Source organism: Magallana gigas, chromosome 2 (genome assembly GCF_963853765.1).
Source record: "Magallana gigas chromosome 2, xbMagGiga1.1, whole genome shotgun sequence".
NCBI classification, from domain to species: Eukaryota; Metazoa; Mollusca; class Bivalvia; order Ostreida; family Ostreidae; genus Magallana; species Magallana gigas.
Window position 1 is genome coordinate 505,540 of NC_088854.1, and position 20,205 is coordinate 525,744.

Genomic DNA, 20,205 nt, shown 5'->3' on the forward strand with positions numbered 1-20,205 from the left:
ACAACTGTGTTCGGCCGAAGCCGATCAAAATAAATAAACGGGAATTTTTAAGGAAACGTATGTATGAATTGAAAAGAAATAATTTAATCTGTCTGAGTTTACACGGCTTATTGCGATAATGTTAAAGTTTTTTCCAATTAAAGGAACCTCTTATACGAATATGCGAAGTAAAAGAGTAACATCCTCATGCCGTATCGTTCTCGTAGAAAAATATTTTCATATAAAATATTCAAGTGCAAGTTTAAAGTTTACAGTTGTCAATACTTCTGTAATTTTTCCATTAATTTAAATTTAAACAAATGACACAAAAAATGATTTATGATAACAATTATGTTCTGGGAATAAAAAAACGTTAATATAACCAGTAATTTATTCTTTTTTTAATGATATAATCTCTCTCCTGGGGCTATATACAATCATTCATAACAAGACTTACCTCATTTATTTACACACTGTAGGAACATGAGAATATATCTTTTAAAAATCATGATTCAATTTGAGACCTTTGCTTCTTAATATTTAATTAGTAAAAAAGTATATCGATAGAAATGTAATTGAATCACTTTACCTCGCATGTCACATTTGAAGAAATGATTTAATAAAAGGTTATACAAAATAAGTCATATAAAGATTATGATGTTTAAAGCATTTGGATTTATGTAGGTTTTGGTAGGTCAATGACCGTTGTTGGGCTCATCGTAATCACCATTCCCTGCATCATACATGGAGTTGATTGTAACGTATTCATCCCCGGCTCGTTGAAATCCTCGGTTCTCAAACGTCAAAAGTGCGTTGTGTTGTGTGCTTGATGACGTCCTTTTATACCGCCCACTGCAATGAATACATATATATTTTTGAAGATTGCTCAGATTGAAAAAAAAACCAATGCTTTAATGGTAGCTAACAACCACTTAATTTCCAATAAGTACCTTTGATTGAGGAGCTATTTTTTACCTTTAAAAATTTAGTCAGTTAGTCTCATCTTAAGCTAATAGTTATAATTTATTTGAAACGGTTAGAAAGATTCCTCAAAATATTGTGCTACATTTGAAATTAAAAAGTTACTATAATTGATAAAATTTTTAAAAAAATGAAATTCAGTTTAAAGAAACTAAAGTAGGTTTTAAGCAACACTTCATTGAAACATATTCAAGTCAGAATTTCTTTGATCACTTTTTGTATTGAAGCTCTGTCCATTTTTAATGAAAAATTAGATATGATTACAATAAAATATTTGAATTAATTATAATAAACAAATCATATTCTACTTGTATTAAAATGAAGTCAATGTTAAAATATTTGCGATATGCTGTCTACAAATCATTTAGAGCACACTTAATTGTTTAAACATTGCATGTCGTAGAACGATCTGTAAAATATGTAAATAACACAATCATAAAATTGGCAAAACTATGTTGATTCGAAACTGAAATGTGTTATAAAATGTCTGCCATTTTTTTTAAACGAAATTTTTTTTTCTGATTTGGAATAATATTATATTTGATAGAGCCCAATTATTTACAGTTTTTAATTATGATATCAATTTTTAAAAGATTAAATTTTGACAACTTAAATTCCTATATAGTTACAATCACAACTAATATTAAGGATTTATAGCATTAACCTAAATTCGAGAATAGTACTTTTTATGTTGTCTTAGAAAAAGGAGAAAGTGTTCGATGCATTTATTAATGTGACGACGGTTCTTTACTTTGGTTAGTATGATTAGTGACTTCATGAAACCAGTTATAGTCATGGCATCTAAAACATAAACCACTAATTCACGATCACAAAAATTAGTGTATACCTTTATACCACAAATGAAAAATAAATCAACAAATAAAATTATTCTACTATGTTAAATTATTATACTTCCATGGTAAACACTGAAATCTGACGCAGTTTATAAATCGTTTTATCACCAATCGCAACACACTAGGCAATGGGTAACACAGCGAATTGTTACATGCGCGTCCGATTCGTCGTAAAATTCAAATGAAAAAATTTAAAAGAAGTAAAGTGTTCTTAAAAATGAAAGCATTCAGTATAACAAAAAAGCGCCTGTTTGTGAGGTCAACACTATTTATATATTATCAACCATTATCATTATCGGAAAATGAAAAAGTGTCATTGACCGATGTTGATAATTGCCCAAGTTAAATAAATTTGAATATTTAAGCAAGGAATTGAGATCCATAGTCTAGTATTAAATTTAAGGAACATCATAAAAATACATCTAAATTTTCTTCTTCTACTTAAAGTAAAACCATTAAAAAGTATAATAGTCTTCTAATGATAAAGACTGTCAACCTTTATTTTACAATTACAGTACCGATGTATATTGTTTCGTTTTTTCAGCAGACAGATGTTTCCAACGATGCCCAGTACTACGACGACCGCACCAGCTGATGCCAACCCCAGGTATAGATAATTAATATCCATCTTGTGTTTTTCTGGAGTAGGATTTCCCTCTGAAAAGACACCACGAAAGATGATCACTGTAATTTGTAAATTGTTATCACATTGCCTCATATGAATTGCCGTTTATGATACAATTATTTATTTTAGTTCTTTTTGAAAACAAACTTAGACACTGACAATATTTCAGACAGAAATGCGTATCAACATGGTCTACAAAATGATGTCAACAATACATGTATGTAGAGATTTTGACATTAGTATAAATAAGTGAACAGAAAATGATAGAATTAAGGAGCTAAATATATGTTTGATTTACGGAGTTCAGGAATTCAATGCAATGCCTTTTTAAAAAATGTGTCCACAGCATCTTCTCATTATTACATAATATATATACTATTACATTTCGGATATTGAAGACAGCTACTAAGACTCACGTGAACACAGTGTATTTGTATCGCGGTTCCACGTCCCGTCAGCTGTGCACATCAAATTGGTAGATGTTGTGGGACGGTAACCAAGAGTACAGGAGAAGGAACAAGATTCACCAATCCTTCTACTACACTTTGGTGACAACACAGCAGTGTCCAGAGACTCGGGACACATAATCACTGTAGAGAAATAAAATTGTTGTTCTATTTCAAAATTTCATTATGTTTTAGAAAGAAATTTCAAACTACAAATTTAAAAAAAAAAAATGGTCGAAATATGTATTGAAAAACTGCGTTGTAAAGCATATAATATGCAAAATTGAAAATTAATATTCTGCATATTGAGTGTATTAAAAGGAATTTCCATTCAGAGTGAACAATTGATAGAATTAAGGAGCAAAATCAATGTTTGATTGACGGAATTCAGGAATTCAATGCAATGCCTTTTTAAAAAAATTGTCCACAGCATCTTCTTGTTATTACATGATATATATACGATTACATTTCGGATATTAAAGACAGCTACTAAGACTCACGTGAACACAGTGTATTTGTATCGCGGTTCCACGTCCCGTCAGCTGTGCACATCAAATCGGTAGATGTTGTTGTACGGTAACCATTAGTACAGGAGAAGGAACAAGAGTCACCAATCCTTCTACTACACTTTGGTGACAACACAGCAGTGTCCAGAGATTCGGGACACATAATCACTGTAGAGAAATATAACTGTTGTTCTATTTCAAAATTTCATTTTTTTCTGGAAAGAAATTTCAAACTACAAATTTAAAAAAAACTTAAATGGTCGAAATATGTATTGAAAAACTGCGTTGTAAAGCGTATAATATACAGAAAATTAAACATATTCTGCATATTGAGTGTATTAAAAGGAATTTCCAATCAAAGTGAACAATTGATAGAATTAAGTAGCTGAATAAATGTTTGATTTACGGAATTCAGGAATTCAATGCAATGTCTTTTTTAAACATTCGTCCACAGCATCTTGTCGTTATTACATGATATATATATACGATTACATTTCGGATATTGAAGACCTGCTACTAAGACTCACGTGAACACAGTGTATTTGTATCGCGGTTCCACGTTCCGTCAGCTGTGCACACCAAATTGGTATATGATGTTGGACGGTAACCATTAGTACAGGAGAAGGAACAAGAGTCACCAATCCTTCTAATACACTTTGGTGACAACACAGCAGTGTCCAGAGACTCGGGACAGATAATCACTGTAGAGAAATATAATTGTCGTTCTATTTCAAAATTTCATTATTTTCTGGAAAGAAATTTCAAACTACAAATTTAAAAAAAAAATTTAAATAATCGAAAAATGTATTGAAAAACTGCGTTGTAAAGCATATAATATACAAAAATGAAAAACTGATATTCTGCATATTGAGCGTATTAAAAGGAATTTCCAATCGGAGTGAACAATAGATAGAATTAAGGAGCTCAACAAATGTTTGATTTACAGAATTCAGGAATTCAATGCAATGCCTTTTTGGGGGTTGATTTTAATCAACTCTCCTATGCAGTTACTCAGAGAAACCGAAAGTGAAACAGTGTTTGGACCTCAGCACAAATATTGCTGCACACAAGAAAGACTTAGTTCTTTAAAATAATTGATAAATTCGATCTAATGTATGCGTAAGCATTGTTTTTCAAGGAAACTTATTTATAAATATATTGAAAATAATCAGATTTTAAATGGTATGAACAATTTAAATATCTTTTGTAGTCGTATGTATTCCTACGCTAGAGTTAAATATAGTCTCGTTCAGCTCGACGCTTGGCTGTCTCCGTAAATCCTTGTCGGAGATTTACGGTGTCAACCAGGCGTTTGGTTGAACGAGAATAGAGTTCAATATTGTTTGGATAAATACAATTTTCGAGAAATATTTCAATTACTGATACATAGTTTGATTGAATTAATTTTATCTTTAAATATTATTTAATATGATTCATATGGGGGTTTCTCGACATTCTTGTCGAAAAAGTCCAAAAATTCATATTAAAAAAATGTGCGTAATTCAAATTAGAAACTACATGTACTTGTCATGCAAAAAAACATATCATTGATTTTAAAATAAATAAACATAAACCTGAATTAATCGACAAAATCAACTCCCGTCAGTTCTTCAGTACTTTGATTAAAAATTTGTCCACAGCATCTTCTCGTTATTACATGATATATATACGATTACATTTCGGATATTGAAGACAGCTACTAAGACTCACGTGAACACAGTGTATTTGTATCGAGGTTCCACGTCCCGTCAGCTGTGCACACCAAATTGGTAGATGTTGTTGGACGGTAACCATTTGTACAAGAGAAGGAACAAGAGTCACCAATCCTTGTACTACAGTTTGGTGACAAAACAGCAGTGTCCAGAGACTCGGGACACAAAATCACTGTAGAGAAATATAATTGTCGTTCTATTTTTAAAATGTCATTATTTTATGAAAAGAAATTTCAAACTACAAATTAAAAAAAATTAAATAGTCGAAATATGTATTGAAAAACTGCGTTGTAAAACATATAATATACAAAATTGAAAATTTATATTCTGCATATTGAGTGTATTAAAAGGAATTTCCATTCAGAGTGAACAATTGATAGAATTAAGGAGCTCAAAAAATGTTTGATTGACGGAATTCAGGAATTCAATGCAATGCCTTTTTAAAAAAATTGTCCACAGCATCTTCTCGTTGTTACATGATATACATGTCTATACGATTACATTTCGGATATTGAAGACAGCTACTAAGACTCACGTGAACACAGTGTATTTGTATCGCGGTTCCACGTCCCGTCAGCTGTGCACACCAAATTGGTAGATGTTGTGGGACGGTAACCATTAGTACAAGAGTAGGAACAAGAGTCACCAATCCTTCTACTACACTTTGGTGACAACACAGCAGTGTCCAGAGACTCGGGACACATAATCACTGTAGAGAAATATAATTGTCGTTCTATTTCAAAATTTAATTATGTGTGGAAAGAAATTTCAAACTACAAATTTTGAAAAAAAATTAAATGGTCAAAATATGTATTGAAAACCTGCCTTGTTAAGCGTATAATATACAAAATTGAAAAACTGATATTCTGCATATTGAGTGTATTAAAAAGGAATTTCCAATCGGAGTGAACAATTGATAGTATTAAGGAGCTCAATAAATGATTGATTTACAGAATTCAGGAATTCAATGCAATGCCTTTTAAAAGCGCTAAGCATAGCCTAGTGCTTTATTGTCGTTAGACTTCTACTTCCGGTGCATCGAATAACCGCCCCTATGAGCAGAAGTATACATCATTTAAACTGGTTAAGGAACCAGTTTCAGTTTTTTATGCACATAACTGTACGGGCTATTGTGAATCATATGGGCTATTGTAAATCTAATGTACGGGGCTTACATGCATCATTGCAGGGGGTTTCACTTAGTGATGAGGAAATACAGTATAGTGTCAATACAGAAGCTGAAATGTTATATACATACACTGTTTATCCTTAATATACATTCAGAACCTGGGTTAGCGCTTTTCAGTACTATCAGTACTTTGATTTAAAAATTTGTCCACAGCATCTTCTCATTATTACATGATATATATACGATTACATTTCTGATGCTGAAGACAGCTACTAAGACTCACGTGAACACAGTGTATTTGTATCGCGGTTCCACGTCCCGTCAGCTGTGCACACCAAATTGGTAGATGTTGTTGTACGGTAACCATTAGTACAGGAGAAGGAACAAGAGTCACCAATCCTTCTACTACAGTTTGGTGACAACACAGCAGTGTCCAGAGACTCGGGACACATAATCACTGTAGAGAAATATAATTGTCGTTCTATTTCAAAATTTCATAATTTTCTGGAAAAAAATTTCAAACTACAAATTAAAAAAAAAAATTAAGTAGTCGAATTATGTATTGAAAAACTGCATTGTAAAGCATATAATATACAAAATTAAAAACTTATATTCTAGACATTTAATGTATTAACAAGAGTTTTTAATCGGAGTGAACAATTAATAGAATTAAGGGGCTCAAAAAATGTTTGATTTACGGAATTCAGGAATTCAATGCAATGCTTTTTTTAAACATTTGTCCACAGCATCTTGTCGTTATTACATGATATATATACGATTACATTTCGGATATTGAAGACAGCTACTAAGACTCACGTGAACACAGTGTATTTGTATCGCGGTTCCACGTCCCGTCAGCTGTGCACACCAAATTGGTAGATGTTGTTGTACGGTAACCATTAGTACAAGAGAAGGAACAAGAGTCACCAATCCTTCTACTACAGTTTGGTGACAACACAGCAGTGTCCAGAGACTCGGGACACAAAACCACTGAAGAGAAATATAATTGTCGTTCTATTTTAAAATTTCATAATTTTCTGGAAAAAAATTTCAAACTGCAAATTTAAAAAAAAAATTAAGTAGTCGAATTATGTATTGAAAAACTGCATTGTAAAGCATATAATATACAAAATTAAAAACTTATATTCTGGACATTTAATGTATTAACAAGAGTTTTTAATCGGAGTGAACAATTAATAGAATTAAGGGGCTCAAAAAATGTTTGATTTACGGAATTCAGGAATTCAATGCAATGCTTTTTTTAAACATTTGTCCACAGCATCTTGTCGTTATTACATGATATATATACGATTACATTTCGGATATTGAAGACAGCTACTAAGACTCACGTGAACACAGTGTATTTGTATCGCGGTTCCACGTCCCGTCAGCTGTGCACACCAAATTGGTAGATGTTGTTGTACGGTAACCATTAGTACAAGAGAAGGAACAAGAGTCACCAATCCTTCTACTACAGTTTGGTGACAACACAGCAGTGTCCAGAGACTCGGGACACAAAACCACTGAAGAGAAATATAATTGTCGTTCTATTTTAAAATTTCATAATTTTCTGGAAAAAAATTTCAAACTGCAAATTTAAAAAAAAAATTAAGTAGTCGAATTATGTATTGAAAAACTGCATTGTAAAGCATATAATATACAAAATTAAAAACTTATATTCTGGACATTTAATGTATTAACAAGAGTTTTTAATCGGAGTGAACAATTAATAGAATTAAGGGGCTCAAAAAATGTTTGATTTACGGAATTCAGGAATTCAATGCAATGCCTTTTTTAAACATTTGTCCACAGCATCTTGTCGTTATTACATGATATATATACGATTACATTTCGGATATTGAAGACAGCTACTAAGACTCACGTGAACACAGTGTATTTGTATCACGGTTCCACGTCCCGTCAGCTGTGCACACCAAATTGGAAGATGTTGTGGGACGGTAACCATTAGTACAAGAGAAGGAACAAGAGTCTCCAATCCTTCTACTACACTTTGGTGACAACACAGCAGTGTCCAGAGACTCGGGACACAAAACCACTGAAGAGAAATATAATTGTCGTTCTATTTTAAAATTTCATTATGTTTTGGAAAGAAATTTCAAACTGCAAATTTAAAAAAAAAATTAAATGGTCGAAATATGTATTAAAAAACTGCGCTGTAAAACATATAATATACATTATTGAAAATTTATATTCTGCATATTGTGTGTATTAAAAGAAATTTCCATTCAGAGTGAACAATTGATAGAATTAAGGAGCTCAAAAAATGTTTGATTTACAGAATTCAGGAATTCAATGCAATGCCTTTTTTAAACATTTGTCCACAGCATCTTGTCGTTATTACATGATATATATACGATTACATTTCGAATATTGAAGACAGCTACTAAGACTCACGTGAACACAGTGTATTTGTATCGCGGCTCCACGTCCCGTCAGCTGTGCACACCAAATTGGTAGATGTTATGGGACGGTAACCATTAGTACAGGAGAAGGAACAAGAGTCACCAATCCTTCTACTACAGTTTGGTGACAACACAGCAGTGTCCAGAGACTCGGGACACATAATCACTGTAGAGAAATATAATTGTCGTTCTATTTCAAAATTTCATTATGTTTTGGAAAGAAATTTCAAGCTACAAAATAAAAAGAAAAATGGTCGAAATATGTGTTTAAAAAACTGCATTGAAAGAATTAAGGAGGTTAAAAGATGTTTGATTTACGGAATTCAGGAATTCAATGCAATGCCTTTTTAGAAAATTTGTCCACAGCATCTTCTCGTTGTTACATGATATATATACGATTATATTTCGGATACTAAAGACAGCTACTAAGACTCACGTGCACACAGTGTATTTGTATAGCGGTTCCACGTCCCGTCAGCTGTGCACACCAAATTGGAAGATGTTTTGGGACGGTAACCATTAGTACAAGAGAAGGAACAAGAGTCTCCAATCCTTCTACTACAATTTGGTGACAACACAGCAGTGTCAAGAGACTCGGGACACAAAATCACTGTAGAGAAATATAATTGTCGTTCTATTTCAAAATTTAATTATGTTTTGGAAAGAAATTTCAAACTACAAATTAAAAAAAAAAATTAAATGGTCGAAATATGTATTGAAAACCTGCATTGTAAAGCGTACAATATACAAAATTGAAAACTTATATTCTGCATATTGAGTGTATTAAAAGGAATTTCCAATCGGAGTGAACAATTAATAGAATTAAGTAGCTCAATAAATGTTTGATTTACGGAATTCAGGAATTCAATGCAATGCTTATTTAAAAAATTTGTCCATAGCATCTTCTCATAATTACATGATATATATACGATTACATTTCGGATATTGAAGACTGCTAAAAAGACTCACGTGAACACAGTGTATTTGTATTGCGGTTCCACGTCCCGTCAGCTGTGCACACCAAATTGGTAGATGTTGTGGGACGGTAACCATTAGTACAGGAGAAGGAACAAGAGTCACCAATACTTCTACTACACTTTGGTGACAACACAGCAGTGTCCAGAGACTCGGGACACAAAATCACTGTAGAGAAATATAATTGTCGTTCTATTTCAAAATTTAATTATGTTTTGGAAAGAAATTTCAAACTAAAAAATAAACAAAAAATGAAATGGTTGAAATCTGTGTTAAAAAACTGCGTTGATAGAATTGCGGAGCTCAAAAAATGTTTGATTTACGGAATTCAGGAATTCAATGCAATGCCTTTTTTAAACATTTGTCCACAGCATCTTGTCGTTATTACATGATATATATACGATTACATTTCGGATATTGAAGACAGCTACTAAGACTCACGTGAACACAATGTATTTGTATCGCGGTTCCACGTCCCGTCAGCTGTGCACACCAAATTGGTAGATGTTGTGGGACGGTAACCATTAGTACAGGAGAAGAAACAAGAATCACCAATCCTTCTGCTACACTTTGGTGACAACACAGCAGTGTCCAGAGACTCGGGACACATAATCGCTGTAGAGAAATATAATTGTCGTTCTATTTCAAAATTTAATTATGTTTTGGAAAGAAATTTCAAACTACAAAATTAAAAAAAAAATTAAATGGTTGAAATATGTGTTAAAAAACTGCATTGATGGAATTAAGGAGCTCAATAAATGATTGATTTACAAAATTCAGGAATTCAATGCAATGCCTTTTTTAAACATTTGTCCACAGCATCTTGTCGTTATTACATGATATATATACGATTACATTTCGGATATTGAAGACAGCTACTAAGACTCACGTGAACACAGTGTATTTGTATCGCGGTTCCACGTCCCGTCAGCTGTGCACACCAAATTGGTAGATGTTGTGGGACGGTAACCATTAGTACAGGAGAAGGAACAAGAGTCACCAATCCTTCTACTACACTTTGGTGACAACACAGCAGTGTCCAGAGACTTGGGACACATAATCACTGTAGAGAAATATAATTGTCGTTCTATTTCAAAATTTCATTATTTTCTGGAAAAAAATTTCAAACTACAAATTTAAAAAAAAAAATTAAATGGTCGAAATATGTATTGAAAAACTGCGCTGTAAAGCGCACAATATACAAAATTTTAAAAACTCATATTCTGCGTATTGAGTGTATTGAAAAGGAATTTCCAATCGGAGTGAACAATTGATAGAATTTATTAGCTCAATAAATGTTTGATTTACAAAATTGAGGAATTCAATGCAATGCCTTTTTTAAAAATTTGTCCATAGCATCTTCTCATTGTTACATGATGTATATATACGATTACATTTCGGATATTGAAGATCAGCTACTAAGACTCACGTGAACACAGTGTATTTGTATCGCGGTTCCACGTCCCGTCAGCTGTGCACACCAAATTGGTAGATGTTGTGGGACGATAACCATTTGTACAGGAGAAGGAACAAGAGTCACCAATCCTTCTACTACACTTTGGTGACAACACAGCAGTGTTCAGAGACTCAGGACACAAAATCACTGTAGAGAAATATAATTGTCGTTCTATTTCAAAATTTCATTATGTTTTGGAAAGAAACTTCAAACTACAAATTTAAAAAAAAATTAAATAATCGAAATATGTATTGAAAAACTGCATTGTAAAGCGTATAATATACAAAAATGAAAACTTATATTCTGCATATTGAGTGTATTAAAAGGAATTTCAATCGGAGTGAACAATTGATAGAATTAAGAATATGTTAACCTGACAAAAACAAGTTCATTGCGCAACGCGAACTGTCGTCTGGCGATGAGCTGTCGTATTTCCACATCGGAGGTTTATTTGCTTAATTTAAGATTTAAAACAGTGATATAAAATGTGTAAGTTTATGAATTTGCATAAACTATCATTTATATCAACATTTACATCAAAAGGTTTTATTTTTTTAATCATTTACAAACTTAAAGTTTACGACTTACTTGCGCCGATTTCCGGTAATTTCCCAAATCTCGATGTAAACAACAAGTCGGAATGACAAAAACTGATGGATATTATTAGTGTATGACGAATATTGCGAACACAAACTGATGTCGGGTGTCATAAAAAGGGAATGAAAAAAAAAGGCCGAGACCATACACCAGTTCCCTGTGATTTAAACCTGCCATTTGCAAGCAGTAAGCATGGTAGGTGTCTTATCATGACATATGCTATTGTATTATGTTCACATTACAGATTATTATGCTCGTATATTATCCACGTGAAAACAATATCGCCTAGCCTATATGCAGAATAGCTACACAATAATCCTAATTTGTTCAAACATAAAAATTAGTCATTGTTAATTCAGTCAGTGTTTGTAATTAAAATAATCACAATTTTAGTTCGAATTTTCTTAAATGAAATTAACCATCTGATGATAAATGGTAAGGTTAACCACATAGAGGGCCCTGAGTTTACTCTAGCATATGACAAGCTTATTTACCAACATTTACCCACAAAATATTTTTAGTGTAACACTTTCATGCACATTAGCTTGAACAGTATATTTGTAAGGAATAGGTTATATGTTTCTATTGATGATTTATTTTAGCACATATAGTTCATAACATGAAGAGTTAATCTTTTATTCACTATCAATAACTGATAATGTTGATTCTCTGTACTGTGAAAACATTTGAACAGCTGACTGATATTCACCTTTATTGAACTGTAAATATCAAAGTACAGTTGAAAGAAAAATTAGTATGTCATGGTTTATCGGTTGATAGAATTGCTCACATCATATTTAGATTTCATGTGCTGGGTTCATTAATGTTACAAATTCTTATTTTTTTCCCATTATTTTCAAATCATTAAAACGCAAGATTTCTAAATACACACAGTTATATAAGATATGAAATTGTCAAGTTAAGTAACATTAATTTTTAATTTTCAAGATTAGAATAAAATGTTGACAAGTTTCACCTGATATCAAATTTTTATATAGAATAATCCATTTATATAAGGTTCTGTCTGTCTATGTTGCATACACTTTCATAATATGCCTATATGAATTTTATTTTTTTACATGTAGCTTCTTAAAATCATCCTTTCATATAAGTCCTTCTTATATGTTATAAGTAATATTACCAGTAATATCAGGGTCTTTTTTTAATACAGACTTTTCAAACCTCCAAGAGATGAGAACATCACTGGTATGTGTTAACGAGGTCATTCCTAATACAAGACACAATGCGGAAAAATATAAGACTAGTGTAAAGAACTGAAACCATGAGTGATGAAGAGAAGAGCTGATAATCAGATTATTGTCTCTGTTATGTTCATCCTGATAAATCCTTTCCCGATGGATGCACTGGATCATTTATTTGGTAATTTACGGATGACAATATCTATTTCAACATTTATGATATAATATTAAGACACTTAATAAGCAGCACAACATATCCTGAAATATGAAACTGGACCAAACCAGTGATAATCTACCATTTATGATTTATTACATTTACTTGGATTTGAAAACCATTTCTGAAACTCCAAAAGTCATGAATAATTTGGACATATAAAGCATACAATTAAGAATTAGTATTGTAAAAGAATATATATTATGATATTGCATATGCTATAAGAAATACAATTGATAGATATCAAAAGGTGTTTATACTGACCAAGTGCAGTAATGGCTATATACTGTTCCTGTGGAGAAACTGGTTTTTAAAATATATGTCTTAATTATGTTTATAATTATGTTTAATTTGATGATTGCATAGTATCTCAAATTATCATTTCTGTCTATTAGTGTCTGTCTGTCCATCCATTTATCTGTCTGAAGTCTGTTTTATTTTATAACCCTGATGAGGTTACTGATGTAGATCAAGTTGAGATCATTATTATTGATTTTTTGTAGCCGAAAGTTTTAGGCGGTCCATAATGATATGATTTGTAAAGTTTTATTTAAACACGAGCATGCAGGATCCGATGAAAAAGAAATTTAATTGGTGTGGCCTTCCACATTTTCTATATTTTAGTTCAAATTGAGGCTGAACCATTGTAATATATTACCCTGCATAATCATTCTGATAAAGTCTAAATCATACATTATAATTAGCATCAAGACCAATATGGGGACCAAAGAAGGGTGCAAAGTTCAAAGGAATTATAGGATTGCATACAATCATGTATATACATAAGGACAAATCATTAATCATTTCAGAATCTGCAGTGTTGTTTAGTCCAATCAGATAATATGATATAAAGAATTATCATGATTAAGTATCAAATTTCATTTTATACCTGTGATCATTTGAAAGATTCTCCTATTTTCCGACACCCATTTTAATGCAATACCTTGCAAATCAGACAAAACTTTTAAAGATTGATAGAGGAAATTCAAATTAATTACAATCAGTATATGATTTTTATGAAACCTGTGATTTATTTGGTTTGATTTGTATTTTAAATCTTTCAACAAAGGCTTAATAAAGATTGTGTGTATTAAAGTTTTCATGCATATTTTTCTTTTTTGTGTACAGAGACTAGAGTTTCTTGATTATATCAGATATGCACAACTATGACACTCTGTTAATTACCATTAAAATAAACTCTTTAGGAAGTGAAAAAATTGTTAAATTAAAGAATCATTTTCTTTTTATATGATTGGTTTTTAGAAATACAACCATTTATGGCAGTGTTGACGTTCATGAAGCGTGCAGAGTGATTTTTTGTAAAAGTCAGATCAGAGGAAATTCGGATTTTCAGCCTTTTTAATTCAATTAGTTGTAGTATTTACAACACAACTCCATTAATTTTGTTCTACAAGAACTTATGCAGGTTCACAGTATAACTAGATGAAAGAAATTGTCATTTTAAACAGTTATACGTCTTTTTTAACAGCATGTAGGGTTTGTAGCATGTATTTCAATAGAGGTCAGAGGAAATTCAGACATTATTACCTTTATTCTAATTCACCAACATGCCAATTATTGATTACTAATTTATTGCTATTTATCATTTCTTCAAAATTACATTTAAAAAATAATAGTGTAATTATAGGAAATAGTATTTTTTGCAATTTTTCTAACTCTGGTCACGTCAAAAATGTCACTTGTTTAGTGGTCAGAGGAAATTCAAACTAAAATAGCGGATTAAATAAAAGGAATTCTTATAATCCATTTTCAGATAAATAGAGTATTTTATTAACCTTTTTTTATATTTTGGTGAGAAAATTTTTCTAGTTAATTGTAAATATGTCTTTTATGACATTTTTAATTTGTATTTAAGTTTTTTTTTCTCGCTCTAATTTTTTCAACATGGGTAAGTTTGAAGGTCGTTGCCATGGAAACGAACTCACGAGCATATGCTTAAAATGTCTTTTTTGACAAAAACAAATTGATTAGAGTCTGTTTAAACAATTTTTTCAATTATTCAATTAGTTTCATGTCAGGTTCACATATCCTTAGGGAGCTCAACAAATGTTTGATTTACGGAATTCAGAAATTCAATGCAATGCCTTTTTGGGGGGTTGATTTTAATCAACTCTCCTATGCAGTTACTCAGAGAAACCGAAAGTGAAACAGTGTTTGGACCTCAGCACAAATCATTGCTGCACACAAGAAAGACTTAGTTCTTGAAAATAATTGATAAATTCGATATAATGTATGCGAAAGCATTGTTTTTCAAGGAAACTTATTTATAAATACCTTGAAAATAATCAGATTTTAAATGGTATGAACAATTTAAATATTTTTTGTAGTCGTATGTATTCCTACGCTAGAGTTAAATATAATCTCGTTCAGCTCGACGTTTGGCTGTCTCCGTAAATCCTTGTCGGAGATTTACAGTGTCAGCCGGGCGTTTGGTTGAACGAGACTAGAGTTCAATACTGTTTGGATAAATACAATTTTCGAGAAATATTTCTATTACTGATACATAGTTTGATTGAATTAATTTTATCTTTAAATATTATTTAATATGATTCATATGGGGGATTCTCGACATTCTTGTCGAAAAAGTCCAAAAATTCATATTAAAAAAAAGTGCATAATTCAAATTAGAAACTACATGTACTTGTCATTCAAAAAAACATATCATTAATTTTAAAATAAATAAACATAAACCTAAATTAATCGACAAAATCAACTCCCGTCAGTCCTTCAGTACTTTGATTAAAAATTTGTCCACAGCATCTTCTCGTTATTACATGATATATATACGATTACATTTTGGATACTGAAGACAGCTACTAAGACTCACGTGAACACAGTGTATTTGTATCGCGGTTCCACGTCCCGTCAGCTGTGCACACCAAATTGGTAGATGTTGTGGGACGGTAACCATTAGTACAGGAGAAGGAACAAGAGTCTCCAATCCTTCTACTACACTTTGGTGACAACACAGCAGTGTCCAGAGACTCGGGACACATAATCACTGTAGAGAAATATAATTGTCGTTCTATTTCAAAATTTCATTATGTTTTGGAAAGAAATTTCAAACTACAAATTAAAAAAAAAATTAAATGGTCGAAATATGTATTGAAAAACTGCGTTGTAAAGCGTATAATATACAAAATTGAAAACTTATATTCTGCATATTGAGTGTATTAAAAGGAATTTCCAATCGGAGTGAACAATGCCATGGGTCATTGAAATCTCCAAAGAAACCTCGATAGACCTTTGCAGCATGTGATAATTGTACTGAACCAACTTACAGTAAAACTCATTTAGTACGAACACGAATAAAGCGAAATTTTGGATAAAGCGAAGTTTTTAAAGTGCCCATTAAAATCCTTAACAAATCATCGCAAAATTTTACTGTTATAGCGAATTTCTTTACAGTTTAAAAAGCTTGCACTACCAGTTAAAATAAAAATTTGAGTGGTTTTTAAAAAGATAAATTAATAAATTTACAATCCGATTATTTAAGATATCAAAAGAACGTATTTCATTCAAAGCCTCAATTACAGTCTGTCCCAAGATATTTATGCACATTTTGACGATTTTTAATGAAAATACTCATACCTGGGACAAAAGTGCAATTGAAATCGATGAAAGGAAACATTTCCATGATAACCTCATTCACACATTGTCATTTTCCCTAGTAAAATTCACAGTGAAGAAAACAGATTTCCGACGGAGATTTATAATGGGGAATATTTTGTGTTAGCGCTTTGCTTTTAACTAGGTTTGAAAAAGATCGACTTTGCATTATTTGTAATATTGTTTGAAGTTATACAAAATTCATAATCGACGAATGGCAATCGAGAAAAAGTTAAATGTATGCGCTATTATTTTATTTATTGGATTTTTATTGTGGGTGTTTTATATTCGCTAGTCGATTCGTGTTTGTACCCCTTCTTTTATAAATTTTATAAAGAAATAAAACGAATACCTTCACATAATGTATCTGTTGGCAAATTCCATTGTCCCAAAGACCCACAGGAAACAGAAGTATTGATTGCAAGTCGATAACCGGTTTTACATTCAAAATTACATGATTGACCTGGGTACGGTTGGCAGTCAAGAAAATGCAAATTACGTAGCGAAGTTGGACATCGAGTCACTGGAGCAAAAATAGAGGCAAATGCATTATAGGTATACATGTGCATGTATTAAATTGATCGTTAATTAAAAGTAGAATTGTGACCCTTTTATTTAAGAATTACCTCCTTGGCAAGTTAATTGATCTGATTGGAGATTCACGTTGTCTTGACAGCCACAAGTTCTTCCGGTTGGGGTTGGAAAACAGAATGTACTGCAAAATCCATTTTTGCTCGAACAACTTGAGCTTACTAAAAATATAAAAGATGTTTAGGGAAATGTAGGTTTATTTAAAAAAAAAGTGAGTTAAGTTAGCTGTTTATTTTACCGTCTTGACTTTCATCAGCATAAATATCAAGGCCGTCTAGTCGCCCGAGTTCTGGATGGTTCGACATAAAAATCACCTTGGACCCAGTTCTTTTGTCCAATTTTGTGATGCGTCTGTGTATAAAAAATGAAACTAAGGCAAGATCCGTAATGCAAGATTTATACACTCTCTGTAGTGTATTTTTTCAAAGATAAAATTTTTTTATAACCATATTCAACCAATAAGCAGTAAACATAAATAAATAGAAATTGAAAAAAAGGATCTTTATCAGTTATTCGTTATATTTGATATAAAATTATATTATTAATAAAGAATATAATGAAGAGCTCTCCGGTTCATGGTCTTCTAGTGGAGTTTCAACAGCGCACAGGGTAAAAATCCACTTGGGCAGATAATAATTATTTCAAGACACGAAAAACAAAGATTAAGAATTATCTTTTTACATAAAGAATTATTTAACAAACTAACTGTCTATTCCATGCCGTGTAGAAGAGATACTGTCCATGGCTCACAATGCTCATTAAATGGGCATCATTATCAGACGCTAGGATTTGGCGATTTCCACCGTGTAGGTCAGAAGATTCGATGCGATTTTTTTTCCCATCCGTCCAATACAATCTGCTTGCTAAAACAGTCGATATTGAGGAAATGTTTATTATCGTTATTAATGATGTGTCAATTCTTCAAGAAATTAAAATGCAACATCACTCAAATATTTACATGTAAAATCAATGGTTAATCCGTTAGGCCATACAATCTGTGTTGTTGCAATATAGATTTTGGATGTTCCGTCCATAGAAGTTCTACCTATTTCAGTTATGTTTCCAAATTCTGTCCAAAACAGATATCTGAAAAATAGTGAATTTTTCATGTTGCAAAATTTATAGATATTGTTTTTTCATTTACTAAGCAGTGAATTTTCTCCGACATTTTATAAATCGGACGTTAAAATCTATTTATTGATAAAAATTACCCTTTGGAGGGATGGAGAGTGATGTCTCTTGGACTATGGAGATCTGATATCAGCGTTTTGTGAAGAGATGTGGCCCTGTGGACTACTCCAATATAACTCTGAGATGTCGTCGGACCTACAGCTGTATAATACAGATTACCCGTGGAGTAGTCGATCGCCAGACGGTCTGCATACGCAAAACCTGAAAATAAAACAACATTATTTCTCCATTTACCGTGAAATATATTGCCGGGATTTATTTTTACCACTTTCTTGTTTACATTTATCTTAACTAAAAATAAACAAAATCTCTCTCATCTAATAATATATAGAAATCATGGCAGGCAATTTTATCGAATGAAAAAACCTCACTTGAACAATTTGTCATAATAATTCCTCCTTTTTGTTGTTTTTTTTTTGTAGTTTTTTTTTTATTATTTTTTTTTATTGGATGGGGGGGGGGTAAAGATTGTTTTTGCATTATATCCGATATTGTTCTCAATTTCAGTCGCTTCGCGTCAGTTGACAATGGTTTCCTTGGGGTGTCAATTTCAACTGTTATCCTCCATAACAGGCACTATCTATTTTAGTTTGTTTTCCCTCGGACTTAAATGTCACATTTTCATTGAATTAAACATGGCACGTGATTGCCTCATATATCTCTATTTAGGTTCTTTGAGGATTTATATTAGGCAATATGGCTGTCATTGGCCGCCGCCTCACCTACTTATCTCGATATATCATATTATTTAACAGAGAAATCGTGTTCAGTAAGTCCTTAAAATATTTAGAGTAGTTGCCCTTTGGAATAATTTTAAATTAGAGTAGTTGCCCTTTGAATATTGACGTCACATTGTTATGTCTTGAGCAAAGCAAATGGCAGCGTCGAAATTTGTTCAAATCTCTGCAGAGGTTTAAACTTGAATAGCAACAAAACATTGTAAGTAATATGGATGAAGCGAAGATTTTTTAAGTGTACCGGTATTTGAAAGGTGGTATTGATAATTTTTAAGAGTTTAAATGAGTTTAACTGGACGAGATGTAAGGCATCTTGTACATGGCTTTGCGAAGATCACCGCTATTTGTGAATGAATATGTTGCTTGATAGTCCTCAGGAAAACAAAACACTTATTAGGTTAGTTATTGACTCACTACGGAAATATATTGGGTTGATCAATCTCATAGACGGTGAGGCGAAGTTAGTTATTGACTCACTACGGAAATATATTGGGTTGATCAATCTCATAGACGGCTCGGCTTCGCCTCACCATCTATGAGATTGATCAACCCAATATATTTCCGTAGTGAGTCAGTAACTAACCTAATTAGTAATAATACTGAATGTCTTAATTTTAGAAAACTTTTTTACTGCTTTTATTTAGAAAAGACGTGAATTCTACGGCGAACAGTACGCGCATGATTTACGCACATGTCACAATTCGTTGTGTTACCCGTTGCTAAGTGTGTTACTAACGCTGAGGGTAATAAACGGATTATCAACTGCGTCTAAACCAATCAGATTTCAGTATTTAACATGAAAGTATGATACTAAATATTGGTGTTTATTATAAGAATTTCGACTTCGTTCATCGATATTTCAAAGGGAGTCGTTAAGGTAATGGTAAACACAATAGTACAGTTTTAAGAAACATAAAGCTACACACACTGACAAATTTTATATGTAAAATCTTATATATA

General features: G+C 31.9%; 1 protein-coding gene across 10 annotated transcripts in view; it reads right to left on the reverse strand.

Moving 5' to 3' along the window:
• Positions 1-364: 364 nt before the first annotated feature.
• LOC105338572 (sushi, von Willebrand factor type A, EGF and pentraxin domain-containing protein 1) overlaps positions 365-20,205 on the reverse strand; it is a 33,087-nt gene continuing 13,246 nt past the window's right edge. The window contains exons 13-36 of one of the 10 annotated variants that reach the window (XM_066074379.1): positions 18,529-18,709; positions 18,276-18,403; positions 18,024-18,180; positions 17,556-17,668; positions 17,353-17,478; positions 17,079-17,249; positions 15,945-16,118; positions 11,060-11,233; positions 10,520-10,693; positions 10,072-10,245; positions 9,625-9,798; positions 9,092-9,265; positions 8,648-8,821; positions 8,115-8,288; positions 7,582-7,755; positions 7,049-7,222; positions 6,516-6,689; positions 5,639-5,812; positions 5,102-5,275; positions 3,919-4,092; positions 3,386-3,559; positions 2,856-3,029; positions 2,333-2,471; positions 365-831 (exon numbers count right to left, since the gene is read on the reverse strand). In XM_066074379.1, the coding sequence (XP_065930451.1) occupies positions 675-831; positions 2,333-2,471; positions 2,856-3,029; positions 3,386-3,559; positions 3,919-4,092; positions 5,102-5,275; positions 5,639-5,812; positions 6,516-6,689; positions 7,049-7,222; positions 7,582-7,755; positions 8,115-8,288; positions 8,648-8,821; positions 9,092-9,265; positions 9,625-9,798; positions 10,072-10,245; positions 10,520-10,693; positions 11,060-11,233; positions 15,945-16,118; positions 17,079-17,249; positions 17,353-17,478; positions 17,556-17,668; positions 18,024-18,180; positions 18,276-18,403; positions 18,529-18,709 (3,956 nt within the window). In that variant the 3' untranslated portion in view covers positions 365-674. The remainder of the gene's footprint in view (positions 832-2,332; positions 2,472-2,855; positions 3,030-3,385; positions 3,560-3,918; positions 4,093-5,101; positions 5,276-5,638; positions 5,813-6,515; positions 6,690-7,048; positions 7,223-7,581; positions 7,756-8,114; positions 8,289-8,647; positions 8,822-9,091; positions 9,266-9,624; positions 9,799-10,071; positions 10,246-10,519; positions 10,694-11,059; positions 11,234-15,944; positions 16,119-17,078; positions 17,250-17,352; positions 17,479-17,555; positions 17,669-18,023; positions 18,181-18,275; positions 18,404-18,528; positions 18,710-20,205) is intronic. The other 9 variants (XM_066074380.1, XM_066074381.1, XM_066074382.1 and 6 more) reach the window with 9 other exon arrangements.